Genomic DNA, 17,370 nt, shown 5'->3' with positions numbered 1-17,370 from the left:
CCAAAGTGTAATGACCTGGCTGACTCTGGGCACACTGCCTATGTGTTAGCCCTTCTCCACAAGGAGCGGTACTGTTCAATAAAAACTTGCAGGCTACTACTACCAGTTTGCCCTTGAATTCTAAACACACACACACACACACACACACATTTAAAAAAGAGAAAAAAATTCAACAAAATGTTGAATCACCCAATGGGTTCTTCCTGTCCACTGTACAGACAAAACTAATCCACTAAGACCTTGGCATTGCAGCAGAGAAAGTGTTTAATTGACAGGAGGTCGGCAACATGGAAGACTAGAGTTATCACTCAAATCAGTCTCCCCAAAGGCTCAGAGCTTAGGGTTTTATGGACAATTTGGTGAGCAGGGGGATAGGGAATGAGTGCTATGATTGGTTGGGGATGAAATCATCAGGGTGTGGAAAACAGTCCTCATGTGCTGAGTCTGCCTCTGGGTGGGGCCACAGGACCAGTGGAGCCATGAGTCACGAGTTCAGGTAGGATCAGTCTGAAAAATATTAAAAAAAAAATCTTTACAACAATGATGTTATCTGTAGGAGCAATTGGGGAAGTCATAAATCTGAGCTCTCTGGCCACATGACTCCTGAGCAGTAAGGGATTATAGAAACTGAACACATTTTAGGAGAGTTCAGGCCCCTCTCATAATCCTATTCTCGTGGCCTTTCATTGGACTTACAAAGGTGGTTTGGGTCTCCAAGCAAGGAGGGGGTTAGTTTTAGAGACGGACTGTTATCATCCTTGCTTTCAAGTTAAACTATAAACTAAATTCGGAAACAGCTTGCTCTACACCCAGGAATAGCCAAAGATAGCTTGGAGGTCAGAAGTAAGATGGGGTCAACTACGGCTGATATCTCTCACTGTCATGATTCTGCAAAAGTGGTTTCAATCACTTCACCAAGTCTCACGGATCATTTGCTGACATCTGACTGACTTCCACAGGACACTCTACGTGGAGAACCTGTCTGCTTTGTTGGCAGAAAACAGTAGGTATTTGCTTTTCTCTAGAAAACCACCCAGCATATATGATGCCTACTGTATCTCTGCTTAATCCATTCAAAATATCATGGGTGAACAACATTATTTTCTTTTCCTTTTTTTTGAAACTGAGTCTTGCTTTGTCACCCAGGCTGGAGTGCAGTGGTACAATCTTGGCTCACTGCAACCTCTGCCACCCAGGTTCAAACAATTCAGCCTCAACCTCCCATGTAGCTGGGATTACAGGCGTGCCCCACCATGCTGGGTTAATTTTTATATTTTTAACAGAGATGAGGTTTCACCATGTTGGGCAGGCTGGTCATAAACTCCTGGCCTCAAGTGTTCTGCTTGGGATTACAAGTGTGAGCCACCATGCCTGGCCAATTTTCAAGAGCCTCAAATACTAATAAGCTCCCGAAACTGGCATAGGGCTTGCATACTTGAGGAGTGTGGAAGTGTCTTCTGCACACCAAGCTCAGTTGATGGGAATTCTAACCCTAGTGATAAAAGATGGGTGAAGCACCTGTTTTTCTTTAAGTGTCCACTTTGTGAGGGACTAGAGACGCAGATGAATAAAGCCATAGCTACTGTCCCAAGTAACTCAGGTAAACTCCGATTTCAATCATATAGTAGCACTGATGTGTTTGTGATTATATTTAGCAAACATTTATTGAATGCTTCCTGGATCTAAAACCCTGTTGACAGGAGATATAAAGACGAATAATTTCTCTCTCCACCTACTGCAGGAGGAATATGGGCAGACACAGATCGGTGCTGTAAGAAAGGTATTAATGAAGTGCTATGGAAGTATTCTAGTTGGTGGGGAAAGGAGAGGAATTGCAGGAAGGCTTCTTGCAGAAAGGAAAGGATTTTCTTTCCAGTTAGGCATTATAGAATTGATAGAACTCTTCTAGATGATTGCTGAGCATCCTAACCTATTAGAACGCACTTCAGGCCAGAGCAAAATGCTGGAAGCCAAACTGTGTAGATAACTAGTAGAAACTGTTGAGAGAGTATCTAGTTTTTGGAGAGGTAGGAGACACTAAATTATTAAGGCCTTTGGATATTGGGCATAGGGATTTGGAATATATTCTGAAGATATGGAAACATCGTGGATGGTAAGGCTAGATCCAGATTAGTGATTTAGAAAAAGAATTCTGGAGGACATATTGGGTGTAGGAAGATATTTCAGGGGGACAGCAGCATTGCTGCAATTCAGATAAGAAATAATGACAGCTTGAGCCACAGCTATGGAAGCAATTGGAAAGGAGGCAGAGGTGCATATCAATGTAGCAATCTTTCTGTCTTCAGCTTCATATATGTTGAAGCTGAAGACAGAAAGGATGGTGATGCCAGTAAGTAAGCCCAGGTATCAAGAGGAGTACATAGGTAAGGCAAATCAATAAAGGTGTTCAATACATTAACTTTGAGGGGCTTGTAAGACTTCTGTGTCAATTGGCCCATCAGGTGGAACTACAGGTATACAACTCAGAGAGGTCACTACATAGGTAAGATTTTCTTCTTTCTTTCTCTCTCTCTTTCTTTTTTCCTTCCCTCTCTTCCCCTATCTCTCTCTCTCTCTCTCTTAACGGAGTTTTGCTCCTGTTGCCCAGGCTGGAGTGCAATGGCACAAGTTCAGCTTACTGCAACCTCCACCTCCCAGGTTCAAGTGATTCTCCTGCCTCAGCCTCCCGAGTTACTGGAATTACAGGTAGGTACCACCACATCTGGATGATTTTGTACTTTTAGTAGAGACGGGGTTTCTCCATGTTGGTCAAGGTGGTCTCGAATTTTCGACCTCAGGTGATCCACCCGCCTCAGCCTCCCAAAGTGCTGGGATTACAGGCATAAGCCACCGCACCCAGCGTAACATTTTCAAAGGTGGTATCTGAGACTGGATGTAGTGGCTCATGCCTATAATGTCAGCACATTGGGAGGCCGAGGTGGGCAGATCACTTGAGCTTAGGAGTTCGAGACCAGCCTGGGCATATTATGAGACCCTGTCTCATATATATATATATATTTTTAATAAATTTTTATAAAATATATATATATATTTTAAACTAGTAGGATGTGGTGGCATGCGCCTGCAGTCCTGGCTACTACTCGGGAGGCTGAGGCAAGAGGTTAGTTGAGCCTAGGAGGTCAAGGCAGCAATAAGCTGTGATCACACCACTGCACTTCAGCATGGTTGAACTGAGACCCTGTCACACGCACACACACACACGCACACACACACACACACACACACACACAGACAAAAGGATGACATTTGAAACTGTGGGAATACATTAAATCATTCAGGAGGCCAGTATAGCATTAGAGCGTTGGAGCCCTGAAGAATGCTATGTTTATGAGAAAGAGGAGGTATAATGGAGCTTGAGACAGGAGTAGAAGAGAAGACAGCCTGGTTCCAGAGGCCAAGGGAAGGTATGAGGAGGAATTACTACTGGTCAGTAATAAACAAGATGAGATCTAAGCGAGGACCAACTGCGTTTGAAGTTGAGTAGGTGTTGGCAACTTTTGGGGAGCAGTCTGAGAAGAGTGGCAACTCCAACAGGGAAAAGGACTGCCTAGACACACAGAAGGCTGAAGTGTCACAGCAGTCACTTTTTAGAAGTTTAAGAATGAAGGCAGGAAGGTGAAAAAGGAAAGTGGCTAGAAGGGGAGGAGTATCTGAGAGTCATCCCTGGGCTATAGCCAGGAGCTACTCTCTTCTATCCAAGCAGTTGTCTTACACAACTGTGCATGATAGGAAGAGGAGGTTTGAGCTCCATTTATTTCATAACTAATCACAAAGCTCCAGGCCTAAATGACCATCTGGTAAGGGAAGGGGGGGCCTTAATCTCTTATCAAACGCAAGTGTGCCCTCAGCAGATATGGCTAAGACTTCTACAGGTGCATAAACTCCAACTCTGAACCCCAAACAAAATGACAAAATAAAACTGCCCCCTTCAGGTCCTTTATAATGAGGAAAGCGCGCGCAGGTGCGCCCGGGCCGCCCGGAGCCCTGCGTCCCGCCGGCCTGTTTCCACAGAGCTGCTTCCACAGAGCCGCGCCCGCGCCGCGCCTGGCTGCTCCCGCCGCGCGTAGGCTGTGCGGATCGCGGCCCCCGGAGGGGACACCGAGTCCCACTCGCGGCGTAGGGAGGCGGGCACCGTCACGACACCCAGGCGGCCCACGGCCCCCTCAGCCGCCGCAGTTGGCCTCCATTACCCTTTCCCGCGCCGCGCCGCCCCTCCCTGTGGGGAAAATGAAACCCAATGCCCTCAGGTTGAGGCATACGGTGGCATCCACTGTCTTCTCACTCGGCCAAGAAAAAAGAACTGACTTCAGACGGCAAAGGGGTGTGTTGCCCTGGCCGGGTCGCCTGCGGCCCCGCCCCGGCGCTCTCCACCTCCTTCGCGGCCCGCCCTCCTGGCCCCACGACTACATTTCCCAGAGGACGCCGCGCCTCGGAGGGGCGGGCCGGTCCGCAATCCCGCTCACGACCACCAGCGATTGGCTGACTCGGTAGGGGGCGGGGCCTGCGCCAGCCAATAGATGGGAGGCTCGTTACGGCGGCGGAAGCAGCGGCGCTGGAGTGAGGGGTGGGGGACAGAGTGCTAGCGCCCCGGCGGCGGCTGCGGGTCCGGAGCCTGAGGACGTCGGCCCCGCAGACGGAGAGCGCGCGGGAGCGAGCTCGAGGCGGTGCGGCGGCCACTCGGTGCAGCACCCAGGTAATGGCGGGACGGGCGCCCGGGAGTGAAGGGGAGGAGACGAGGGGGCGGGGCGGCCGAGCCGGGCTGCAGCGTCTGTCCCGTTGCGCGTCCCTGGGGAAGGGCAGAGGATCTTCGTCTCCGGAGGCTCGGACCCCGGCTCTTTCGCGAGCTGTGCACGGCAGTTGGGCCGGCGACAGGGGCTGGGTGTCTTGTGGCGAGGAAGGGAGAGGCACCGGGAGGGGTGGGCTGACCCGGGCGTGGGGGCGTGGCGGACGTGGGCCTTGGCGGGGAAGCAGAGGGACCGGGGGAGCGCGGGCGGGCGGGCGGGCGGCCCAGGGAGTTTGGCTTCTGGAGCAGTTTAAAGTGACTCTCCACATCCGGGCCCTCCGCCCGCCGCTTTCAGACCCCGGCCGAGGCGTGGCCTCCCCGCTCCCCGCCCCCCTCGCCGGGGGCTCCTGTCTGCCTCTGCCATTGGCTCAGCCTCGAGGGGTTTGGGCTGCCCTGGCTAGGCTCGCGCCTGATTGGCTGGCGGTCGGCGGGAGGGTGGGGCGGGCTCAGAACGAGCAGGTCGCTGTAGATTGGTCCTGGGCTTCCAGTGACGCGCCGGGCGTGGGGCCAATGGGCGGGCGGGGGAGGCAGGGGCAGGTTCGGGGGAAGAGAACTGCTAGCCGAGCGGCGGCCGGGTGGCGGGGGTGAGTGGGGCCAACCGGGCTGGACAGCGGCGGGCCCGGGCGTCGCCGCCGCGATCTCTCTCGACGCTCCCCGAGCGCAGCGTTGCAGCCGAGATGGGCCCTCCGCGGCACCCCCAGGCCGGCGAGATAGAAGCGGGCGGTGCGGGCGGCGGGCGGCGGCTACAGGTAAAGAGGCACGGTGCTCGTCCTGTCGAGGGGCTACCCAGATCGCCCGTCCGAACCCCTACCCCGGAGACGGGGGTCTCACACTCCGAGGTGTCTGGAAACCGGCATCCTCTGATCTCAGCGGGGGCTTCGCGGTGGGGTGGGGTTGCGGGCGAATCAGGGGAGATCGGCGGAGCTTGGCTCCTGAGGAAAAGTGGGGGGCGATTTTAGGGAAGATGGAGAAGATTTTGGGTCCTCTGGCTCTGGGGGGGGGTCTATGAAGGATAAAGAAAAGGAAATCCGTAAATGGAGGCCTTTGAAGAAAAGCATTGGAGAATTCCTTTTGCATCAGGTCTGGATGTTAGATATCCGATCCTTTCTTAGGGCTGGGTATCTCCCTCCGAATATTCCTATGACATACTAATCACAGTTCTCTTCACCTTGGTGTGAGGCGTGAGTGTTTCAAAGAGACATGCCATTTTCCATAAAACTTTACAGAGAAATACACATACATTGTGGTAATACCTGTCATGTGACTGTTGTACAGGATTCAATGGTGATTTTTTTTAGCATAGCAATCCACAAGTATTTATGGAGGGTCATAGTACCCGCCAGTGCCGTATAAACGATGTAGTTAAAAAAAACTTAGGTAGTTTAGATAATGCCTGCATTTGTAGTGATCTCAAGTTATTGTTTTAAAATAAATGATGCAGTATTTGCCTTTCCAGGGGACTATCTCATAGATACTAAAGATGCTTTAATTTCTCAATATTGATTCAGATCTCAGAATCTTGTAATAACCATATAACTGTATGTACTGCAGGTGGAAATGAGTTCTCAACAGTTTCCTCGGTTAGGAGCCCCTTCCACTGGGCTGAGCCAGGCCCCGTCTCAGATTGCAAACAGTGGTTCTGCTGGATTGATAAACCCAGCTGCTACAGGTGAGATGTGTAATGTTCTAAAGTATTTCTTCCTGCTTTAAGAATATTGTCATTTTTCTCACTCAAAAATTAGCAGATTCTTTCTAGGATTTTAGTAAATTCTTGTTTATTGAATTTGAAGAAAGGGTATATTGCTGTTCTAATTTAAAGAAGGCTTTTTTTCTTCCTGTTTTAACCACTTCATTCACATGTACTAGAGTACACATGCAACTTATAGTAAAGCATGCTTGTAAGAACTATTTTTGAAATGGATTAACGTATTCTTATTTAATTAATGTCCAGGGGTATAGCATTAGTGCTGTGAGGGAGCCGAGAGGTGTTTAGGAACAGATCTTGCCTTTTACGAGTTTATTATCTAGGAAAAGAAGTGGAAAACAAAGGATATATGGTTTTCCTATGGTATCTGTGGGGGATTGGTTCCAGGACCCACCTCAGATACCAGATTCCACAAGGCTCAACTCTGATGTAAAATGGTGTAATGTTTGCATGTTACCTATACATATCCTCCAGTATACTTTAAATCATCTCTAGATTTCTTGTTATACCTACTACCACATAAATTCTATATAAATAGTTGTTACACTGTATTGCTAAGGAAATAACGACAAGGGAAAAGGTCTGTATGTGTTTAGTACAGATGCAACCATGTTTTTTTTCTCCCTGAATATTTTTTCTCCCCAAATCCAAAGTTGGTCAAATCCACATCAGGGAGCTCATGGATACAGCGGGCCGGTTGTGTATACATAGATACAACTTAGTTTTTAGTCTTACGCCCTTTGAGCGGTATAAATCAGTGGTTCTCAGTGGCAGTGGTGTTTGGGAGGTGATTTTTCCTCCAGGGAATACTTGGCAATATCTAAAGATAGTTTGGTTGTCGAAACTAGAATGCTGTTGGCATCTGATAGCTAGAGGCCAGGGATACTGCTAAACATCCTACAAGGTAATGGGAAGCCCCCCACCCCCAAACAGAAGTATCCAGTCCAGGCAGCAGTGCTGAAGTTGAGGAATTTCTTCATATACTCTTTTTCTCCATGTATTAAGTAAAAATATGACACTGCGAAGTTAAACAAACTCTTTTCTATTCCTTTTTCTTCACCACTCGATTCTGGTGTTTCTTTTGGTAAATGATACTACTATGTACTTATTGCTCAAACCAGTAGCTGAGGCTTTTTTTTTTTTTTTTGCAACAAGGTCTCTGTCACTTAAATGGGAGTACAGTGCCATAATCACAGCTCACAGCAGCCTCAATCCAGCTAGTTTTATTTTATTTATTTTTAATTTTTTTGGGGACAGAGTGTCACTCTGTGGCCCAGGCTGGAGTGCAGTGGCGTAATCTCACTGCAACCTCTCCCTCCCAGGTTTAAGCGATTGTCATGCCTCAGCCTCCAAGTAGCTGGGATTACAAACATACACCACCATGCCCAGCTAATTTTTTTTTTTTTTTTTGTATTTTTAGTAGAGACAGGGTTTCCCCATGTTGGCCGGACTGATCTATAACTCCTGACCTCAAGTGATCCGCCCCGCCCCCTTTGGCCTTACAAAGCACTGGGATTGCAGGCATGAGCCACCACACCCAGCCGCAGGTTTAGCTAATTTTAAATTTTTTTGTAAAGTGGGGATCTCCCCATGTTGCTCAAGCTGGTCTCACACCAGGACTCAAGCAGTCCTCCCTTTTCAGCCTCCCAAAGTGTTAGGATCACAGATGTGAGCCACTGTGCTGGATGGAGGCATCTTTAATTGCTGTGTGTTTTCTTATGAACTGTGGCCCTTGTCTAATGTTTCAGCCTCATTTCCTATTATTTTGCCTTTCTCCCGCCAACTTAGGTTCTTTTTTCCAGTGGAGGTGGGGTTTTGCTATGTTGATCACACTTCTCTCGAACTCCTGGCCTCAGAGAATGCTCCTACCTAGACCCCAAATTTCTGGGATTGCAGGCGTGAGCCACTTGTGTGGCTACCAACTTAGTTTCTGTTATAAATTTATTTAAGTTCTCTTTAGACTCGAAATGATTTTAAGCTACTTTATGACTCCTGCTGTATGGTATCTACTCATATTTCTAAATAAATGATTAAAAAGTTCCCCATTTCATGATGTTGGGACTTTGCACATTCTTTTCCTTTTGCCATAGTCTTCCTTCCTCCTTACCATATACTGACTCATTTGGCTAATCCCTGCTTCTTTCAAGTTGAAACTTAGATGTTACTTTCTCTAGAAGAAAATTACTCTAGAATAACAGAAGACTCTATCTTCCACAACAACTTAGGTGGAGGATCTAGAAATGGAACCAGACATATATAGCCAATTGATTTTTTATAAAAGTGCATAAGTAATTCAGTAGGGAAATGAGTCTTTTCAGTAAAGCAGTGCTGGAAGATCACAACATCATTATGGGGGAATATAAAGGCTGGGCGCGCTGGCTTGTGCCTGTTATCCAAGAACCTTGGGAGGCCAAGGCAGGTGTATCACTTTGAGCTCAGGAGTTTGAGATTAGCCTGGGCAACATGGCAAAACCACGTTTCTACAGAAAATACAAAAATTAGCCAGGGCCGGGCTAATTTCACAGTGGCTCGTGCCTGTAATCTCAGCACTTTGGGAAGCAGAGGTAGGCGAATCACCTGAAGCCAGGAGTTCGAGACCAGCCTGACCAACATGGTGAAACCTCATCTCTACTAAAAATACAAAACTTAGCTGGGCATGGTGGTGGGTGTCTGTAATCCCAGCTACTTAGGAGTCTGAGGCAGTACAATTACTTGGGAGGCGGAGGTTTCAGTGAGCCGAGATTGTGCACACTGCACTTTAGCCTGGGCAACAGAGCCGAGACTTCATCTCAACAACAAAAAAAATTAGCCAGGTGTGATGGCTCATGCCTATAGTACCAGCCACTTGAGAGGCTGAAGTGGGAGGATCACTTGAGCCTGGGAAGCGGAGGTTGCAGTGACCTGAGATTATACCACTGCACCCCAGCCTGGGTGACGGAGTGAGATCCTGTCTCCAGGAAAAAAATAAGAACTTATAACTCAGTAAAAAGACAAACGACCTGATTTTTTTTAAAACGAGAAAATATTTGAGTAGACCTAGATGAGTGCCAAAGAAGCACATGAAAATATGTTCACCATTATTAATCCTCAGGGCAGTGCAAGTTAAAGCCACTGTGAGAAACTACTGCACATCGAGTAGAAAGCCTAAATTAGAAAGACTGAGAATACCAAATGTTGGTATGGTTGTGGCACCAATAGAACTCATATTTTATTGTTGGTAATGCAAAATGGCCTAGCCACTTCAAGAAACAATTTGGCAATATCTTATTAAATATACACTTACCACATCACTGAGCAATCTCATTCCACAGGTATTTATCAAAGGTAAATGAAAGTGTATATTTATACAAGGACTTTACTCACATGTTCGTAGAAGCTTTATTAATAATAGCCAAAACAGGAGAGAAGTCCAAATGCGTATCAGCTGGTAACTGGATAAGTAAATTGTAGTATATCCATCCATGCAGTGGAATGCTACTTGGCAAAAAAAAAAAAAAAAAAGGATCAGACTACCAATACTCACAACATTATGGATAAACCTCAGAAATATTACACTAAGGAGAGAATCCAGATACATAGGACTATAGGTGATGTAATTCTATGATATGAAATTCCAGAAAAGACTACGCCATAGTGACAGAAAGCACATCAGTGGTTTCTGGGGAATAGAGGTGGGAGGGAGGGAATTGACTACAAAGGGGTATGAATGAACTTGTTGGAGTAACAGGAAATGATCTGTATCATGATTGTGTTATACCACTGTATACTTTTGTGAACACTTATCTAATGTTACACAAAGAATTAGCGAATTTTATATGTAAATTGTACCTCAGTAAAGCTAATTGATTAAAATGGACGAAAGATAAACACGCGCTTCACTAAAGAAGATATATATGAATGGGCTGTGATTACATAAAAAGATGTTGAACATTACTAGTCATCACGGAAATGCTAAATAAAACTACAGTGAGACACGCACCACAACCCACTAGAATGGCTGTATATCAAACATGAGTAAGGAAGAGGAGCAGCTAGAACTCTTGTATACTGCTAATGGGAACAGACAGTGCTACAACTGCTCTGGAAAGTACTTTGGCAAAGTTAAAGATGTGCTTACCATTTTACCCAACCATTCTGCTCTTTGGTGTTGCTGAGGATGTTCATAAAAATATTACTGAACTTTTCTTGTAAAACAGTGATGTTACTCTGTGTAATTTATTCCTCAGTAAAGAGGTTTTTATTTTTGAGATGGAATTTCGCTCTTGTTACCCTGGCTGGAGTGCAATGGCGTGATCTCAGCTCACTGCAACCTCCACGCCACCCCCCCACCCCCAAGTTCAAGTGATTATCCTGCCTTAGCCTCCCTAATAGCTGGGATTACAGGTGCCTCCCACCACACCCAACTAATTTTTTGTGTCTTTAGTGGAGACGGGGTTTCACTATGTTGGCCAAGCTGGTCTCAAACTACTGACCTCAGGTGAGGCACCCACCTCAGCCTCCCAAAGTGCTGGGATTACAGGTGTGAGCCACCACGCCCAGCGATAAAGAGGTTTTAATCATCTGGGAGAAAAGTTAATATATAGCAAAAAAGAAAATGTACATCAGTCTTTTCATCAACACTTGTACTTTTTAGACATTTTTTTCCTGAAGAGATCACTAGACAAGGTTGTTGCTAAAAGCAAAAATTTGGAAATAACCTAAAAGACCATTAATGATACAGTGATTTTTAAAAAGCTGTAGTACATCTATACAATAGAATCTCATTTTACCTTTTTTTTTCTTTTTTTGAGAGGAGAGTCTTGCTCTTCGCCCAGACTGGAGTGCTATGGCACAATCTCAGCTCGCAGTAACCTCTGCCTCCCAGGTTCAAGCGATTCTTCTGCTTCAGCCTTCCGAGTAGGTGGGATTATAGGCACCAGCCATCATGCCTGGCTAATTTTTGTATTTTTGTAGAGACAGGGTTTCACCATGTTGGCCAGGCTAGTCTTGAACTCCTGCCCTCAGGTGATCTGCCTGCCTCAGCCTCCCAAAGTGCTGGGATAATAGGCGTGAGCCACTGCGCCTGGCTCCATTTCACCTTTAAAGAATGATGCAGTATTCTCTACTCGGTAGTTCCACTCCTAGGCGTATATTGATTAGAAGTGGTACATAGGTTCATCAAAATACATGTACAAGAATATTATTAGCATTACTCAAAATAGGAAAAAAATGAAAACTATTTAAAGTGTCTCAAGAGTAAAATGTATAATTTGTACATTACTCACATGTCGTACTATATACAGCATTGAGAATGAAAGAGCTACAGCTGTATACACTAATGTGGATGACTTTCATACCTGTCAGTGAAAGAGGCAAAGCACAATTGAGTGTATTTGTTATAAGTCTGTTTATATAAAGTTCAAAAACAGACAATACTAATCTATAGTGTTACAAGTTAGGAGATTGGTTTCCTTGGGAGGACAGTAACTAGAATAGGGCCAAACTAAGAATCTCTGGGGGACTAATAATGTTTTCTGTCTTGAGCTGGGTGCTATTTACTTAGGTATATTCAGTTTATGAAATTTCAACTTTCATATGAAATTGCACAACTAATATATGTGTACTTACCTTTATGAAGATCATACTTTAAGGAAAAAAATTCAAAAGAGTAAAAACCCACCCAAAATTTAAAAGAAGTGGGAACTGTCGCCAGATCTTTTAAGTGTAGGTGCCTTTGTGGGGTAAGCTTGGAGGCAACGTTACTTTCTTTATGGTATTTCAAATAATTTAAATTCTCTGCATAAGTAAATGCTCAGAAAAAAAGAATGTTAATATTATTTTGGAAAAATTATTAAAATGTATGAGTTAATACTTTCACAAACTCTTCCTTTATTACTTTATTATTCTCTAATTTTTTTCCACTTAATTTTTTTTTTTTTTTTTTTTGACGCTGAGTCTTGCTGTTGTGCCCCAGGCTGGAGTGCAGTGGCAGGATCTCCCAACCTCTGCCTCCTGGGCTCAAGCGATTCTCATGCCTCAGCTTCCCGAGTATCTGGGATTACAGGTGTGCACCACCACATCTGGCTATTTTTTGTATTTTTAGTAGAGACAACATGGTTTCTCCGTGTTGTCCAGGCTGGCCTCAAACTACTAGCCTCATCTGATCTCCCTGCCTTGGCCTGCCAAAGTGCTGGGATTACAGGTGTGAGCCACCGTACCCAGCCTCCACTTAAGTATTTAAAAATTACTTAATTTAATTTTTAAATAGGCCAGGTACAGTGGCTCACACCTGTAATCACAGCACTTTGGGAGGTCAGAGGCGGGAGGAACACTTGATCTCAGGAGTTCAAGACCATACCGGGCAACATAGTAAAACTCCTGTCTTCGTAAAAAAATTTAAAAATTAGCCAGGCGTGGTGGCGTGTGCCTGTAGTCTTAGCTGCCTGGGCAGCTGAAGCAGAGGACCACTTGAGTCCAGGAGTTTGAAGCTATAGTGAGCTGATATTCTACCACTGTGTTCCAGCCTGGGAGACAGCAAGACTCTGTCTCAAAAAAATAATTAAAAAGAAAAAATTAAAAAATTTTAAAATAGATACGTCTTCTGGTAATCCAAAACTCCAAAAGAAAAAGAGCATACAGTGAAAAATCTCTCTCCTCTTTCCCTCAGTTTTGAAAAATTACATGTTCTTAAAGTTAGGAATTGTACTTAAAATATCTCTTTTTTTTCTTTTTTTGAGACAGAGTCTCACTCTGTTGCCCAGGCTGGAGTGCAGTGGCGCAGTCTTGGCCCCCTGTCCAGGCTGGAGTGCAGTGGCACAATCTCAGCTCACTGCAACCTCCGTCTCCTAGGTTCAAGCAATTCTCCTGCGTCCGCTTCTCACGTAGCTTAGATTACAGGCGTGTACCACCATGTCTGACTAATTTTTTTGTATTTTTAGTAGAGACAGGGTTTCACCATGTTGATCAGGCTGGTCTGGAACTCCTGACCTCAAATGATCCGCCCACCTTGGCTTCCTAAAGTGCTAGGATTAGAAGTGTGAGCTGCCGTGCCCAGCCCCCTACCACCTTTTCTTTTTTTTTTTTGAAGCAGAGTCTCACTGTTTCACCCAAGCTGGAGTGCAGGTAGCACAATCATGGCTTGGTTCACTGCAGCCTTGAACTCCCAAGGTTAAGTGATCCTTCTCCTTATGCCTCCAAAGTAGCTGAAATTACAGGTACATTCCACCATGCCCATTTAATTTTTGAATATTTTACAGAGACAGAGTCTTGCTGTATTGCCAAGGCTGGTCTTGAACTCGTGGGTTCAAGGGATCTGCCTGCCTTGGCCTCTCAAAGTGTTAGGATTGTAGGTGCAAGCCACTGCACCAGCTATACATTAAAAAGTTTTTTTTGTTTTTTTTTTTTGAGACGGAGTTTCGCTCTTGTTACCCAGGCTGGAGTGCAATGGCGCGATGTTGGCTCACTGCAACCTCCGCCTCCTGGGTTCAGGCAATTCTCCTGCCTCAGCCTCCTGAGTAGCTGGGATTACAGGCACGCGCCACCATGCCCAGCTAATTTTTTGTAGTTTTAGTAGAGACGGGGTTTCACCATGTTGACCAGGATGGTCTAGATCTCTTGACCTCGTGATCCACCCACCTTGGCCTCCCAAAGTGCTGGGATTACAGGCTTGAGCCACCGCGCCTGGCCAAAAAGTTTTTTTTTTAGACAAAGGCTTCCTCTGTCGCCCAGGCTAGGGTGCAGTGACACAATCTTGGCTCACTGCAACCTCCGCCTTTTGGGCTCAGGCGATCCTCCCACCTCAGCCTCCTAAGTAGTTGGGATTACAAAAAAAGTGGGTTTTTGGGTTGTTTTTTTTTTTTTTTTTTTTTTTTTTTTAGTAGAGATGGAGTTTTGTCATGTTGGCCAGCACAAAATCTCTTTTTAATGTCAGGCTTCTATAACATTTTAAGAAGATGTTTTAAATGAAATTGTCATATCCTGTATTGTACTTTTAACTATTTCAGCTCATTTTAGATAACTTTCAGTTAGTTTATTTGTAAAGGTGTGAAAGCTACGATATCCAGAATAAATTCTATATTACACAATTGTGGCTCTTGTGTCTATAGTCCATCAGGAGAATCCAGTGCCCAAATTGGCCTTGTTAAGAAAACATCACGAGGAAATGGTCACTTTGTCCATCCTGAGATTTAACTTTAGGTGCCACTCTTGTCTGTGCTGCTATCTTACATTGGGAGACTGTGACATACTGTCTCACTCTTAATGTCTTTACTAGTCAATGATGAATCTGGTCGAGATTCTGAAGTCAGTGCCAGGGAGCACATGAGTTCCAGCAGCTCCCTCCAGTCCCGGGAGGAGAAGCAAGAGCCTGTTGTGGTAAGGCCCTATCCACAGGTGCAGATGTTGTCCACACACCATGCTGTCGCATCAGCCACACCTGTTGCAGTGACAGCCCCGCCAGCACACCTGACGCCAGCAGTGCCACTTTCATTTTCGGAGGGACTCATGAAGGTAATGGAGAAGGTTAAAACTTCACACTGAACCAGAGCTAAAGACTGGCTAATGTTTGTAAGAATTTGCACAAAATCTTAGGCTGTATCTTAGGATCATATTTCATTTTTTCTTTAGGGCTTATGAGTTCAGCTTTTCTCTGTAACCTAGCCCTGATTTTCTGCAGTGCCTCGTCTTGTGCTGCTGAGCAGTTGGCATCACAGGATCTTTGCTTTTACCATTTTTATATTGATATTATTCAGCTTACTGGCATGTTAAGTTAGATACAACCTTGGAGAGGGACCTTTTTTTTTTAAGCCAGTCAGATTCAGCAGTGGGGGCTTAATGACTCTAATGTTTTTCGTTTTGTTTTTGAAACGGAGTCTTTCTGTGCCATCCAGGCTAGAGTGCAGTGATGTGATCTCGGCTCACTGTAACTTCCACCGCCTGGGTTCAAGTAGTTCTCCTGCCTCAGCCTCCCAAGTAGCTGGGATTGCAGGTGGGTGCCACCGCGCCCAGCTAATTTTTGCATTTTTAGTAGAGACAGGGTTTCACCATATTGGCCAGGCTGGTCTTGAACTCCTGGCCTCAAGTGATCTGCCTGCCTCAGCCTCCCAGAGTGCTGGGATTACAGGCGTGACCCACTGTGTCCAGAGGACGCTAATGTTAATAAGTTATAATAACCCAGTACTGTGGGGCCAACTGGAGTGGCACTCTTCTTTAAGGTTTGTTTTAATAACTGGTTAATTTGGGGGTTTCTGAGAATATTGCCTGTGCATTACCTTGGGGTTATGTTTCAGTTACTGGGAGTTTTGTTTAATCCATGCAAACTTGGGAGGGAGCATCATGTAGAAGAAAGGGTGTGGGCTGTGAGCCATGCAGCTCTGGGCTTTATTCCCAGTTCTACTTCTTAACTGTGTGCATGGCTTTGAATGAGTTAGTTAGCCTTGCTTTGTATGTTTCTTCATTTGTGAAATAGAAATGCTAGTACTTCAATGGAAGCACTGTGATGCGAATAGATAAAACGTATAAAGCTTGTAGCATCTTTCCTGCCACTCTGCAGATTCGATTTGTGTACTTTTAATTGTGGATTGAAATGCATTACCAGTACGACACCATTGATATGTTTTGTGTGGTTTTCTCTTTGCAGCCACCCCCGAAGCCCACCATGCCTAGCCGTCCCATTGCTCCTGCTCCACCTTCTACCCTGTCACTTCCGCCCAAGGTTCCAGGGCAGGTTACTGTTACAATGGAGAGTAGCATCCCTCAGGCTTCAGCCATTCCTGTGGCAACAATCAGTGGACAACAGGTTTTTCTTCCTTTTAATTTGCTGATTTTCAAACTGAAATGCCAAACTGTTGATCATGATTTATTGAATGCTAGCAGTAAATTAGGCACAGTAATAAAAAAATTAAACAGTCACCAATACCTGCAAGGGAAAATAGGTTTGAGAGAGAAGGATAACTGTAGGGAGTAGAAGCCAGTATCCATAGTGGTCATTTAGCCAGAATTTATTGAGCAGCTACTATATGCTCGGCTTGACCCTCAGTGTGATATGTAAATCTAGGTAAAATAGTCTGTGTCCTTGAGGAGTCTGGAGTCCGGTTTGTGTTTGGTTTTAGTGTCAAGAACAGCCTCCTAGGGGTAGTGGTGGGCAGTGCTTCTCTGTGGTTTCTCTGAGGAGCACAGAGGTGCATCTCATGGGATACTGGTAGGTTACCTCAAGCAGATATCCAGTTGCAAACTTTTTTTTTTTTTTTTTTTTTTTTTTGAGACAGAGTCTCTCTCTATCACCCAGGCTGGAGTGCAATGGCATGATCTTGGCTCACTGTAACCTCTACCTCCCGTGTTCAAGTGATTCCCTCGCCTCAGCCTCCCGAGTAGCTGGGATTACAGGTGTGCACCACTATGCCTGGTTAATTTTTGTATTTTAGTAGAGACAGGGTTTCACCATGTTGGTCAGGCTGGTCTCCAACTCCTGACCTCAGGTGATCAACCTGCCTCAGCCTCTCAAGTGCTGGGATTATAGGCATGAGCCACTGCACCCAGCCTTAGTTGCAAACATTTATTTTGAAGTCTCCTGTTTTAAGGTTTTTTTGTGAAATTTTGCAATCCTACCCTGCTGTGTACTTCTTATTAAATATTTTTAATTATTTACCTGGGAAAAAACCTAAATCAAAAACTTTCCCTTCACATTTTCAAGAAGAAGTTATGTCCCAAAGAGGTGTACTGTTTTTTTCCTTTTGTCATACTGCTGAGTACTCTCAGAAGTACCAGAACCGTTAGCTGAGAAGCACTGACCACTGTGGTTTGGGAGAATTTAAGGGACGTTTCAGGGTTGAGCTGACAAACTGGTAGGGGAGCACCTGTTGGAGATGCTAGCTGACATTTACTT

At 45.3% G+C, this 17,370-nt stretch overlaps 1 protein-coding gene across 12 annotated transcripts in view; it reads left to right on the top strand.

The window, feature by feature from the left end:
• The first annotated feature begins 4,533 nt into the window (after positions 1–4,533).
• Positions 4,534–17,370, top strand: part of SAP130 (Sin3A associated protein 130) — an 89,388-nt gene continuing 76,551 nt past the window's right edge. For 5 of the 12 annotated variants that reach the window (XM_037745677.1, XM_017548456.1, XM_037745676.1 and 2 more), the window contains exons 1-4: positions 4,534–4,714; positions 6,356–6,473; positions 14,761–14,996; positions 16,126–16,284. In XM_037745677.1, coding sequence (XP_037601605.1) covers positions 6,362–6,473; positions 14,761–14,996; positions 16,126–16,284 — 507 coding nt within the window. In that variant the 5' untranslated portion in view covers positions 4,534–4,714; positions 6,356–6,361. Of the gene's footprint in view, positions 4,715–5,313; positions 5,554–6,355; positions 6,474–14,760; positions 14,997–16,125; positions 16,285–17,370 lie in introns of those variants that run through there. The other 7 variants (XM_037745674.1, XM_017548454.2, XM_017548458.2 and 4 more) reach the window with 3 other exon arrangements.

This window comes from Cebus imitator, unplaced genomic scaffold, assembly GCF_001604975.1.
Source record: "Cebus imitator isolate Cc_AM_T3 unplaced genomic scaffold, Cebus_imitator-1.0 Scaffold207, whole genome shotgun sequence".
Classification (NCBI taxonomy): domain Eukaryota; kingdom Metazoa; phylum Chordata; class Mammalia; order Primates; family Cebidae; genus Cebus; species Cebus imitator.
This window is presented reverse-complemented; position numbering and strand designations above follow the sequence as displayed.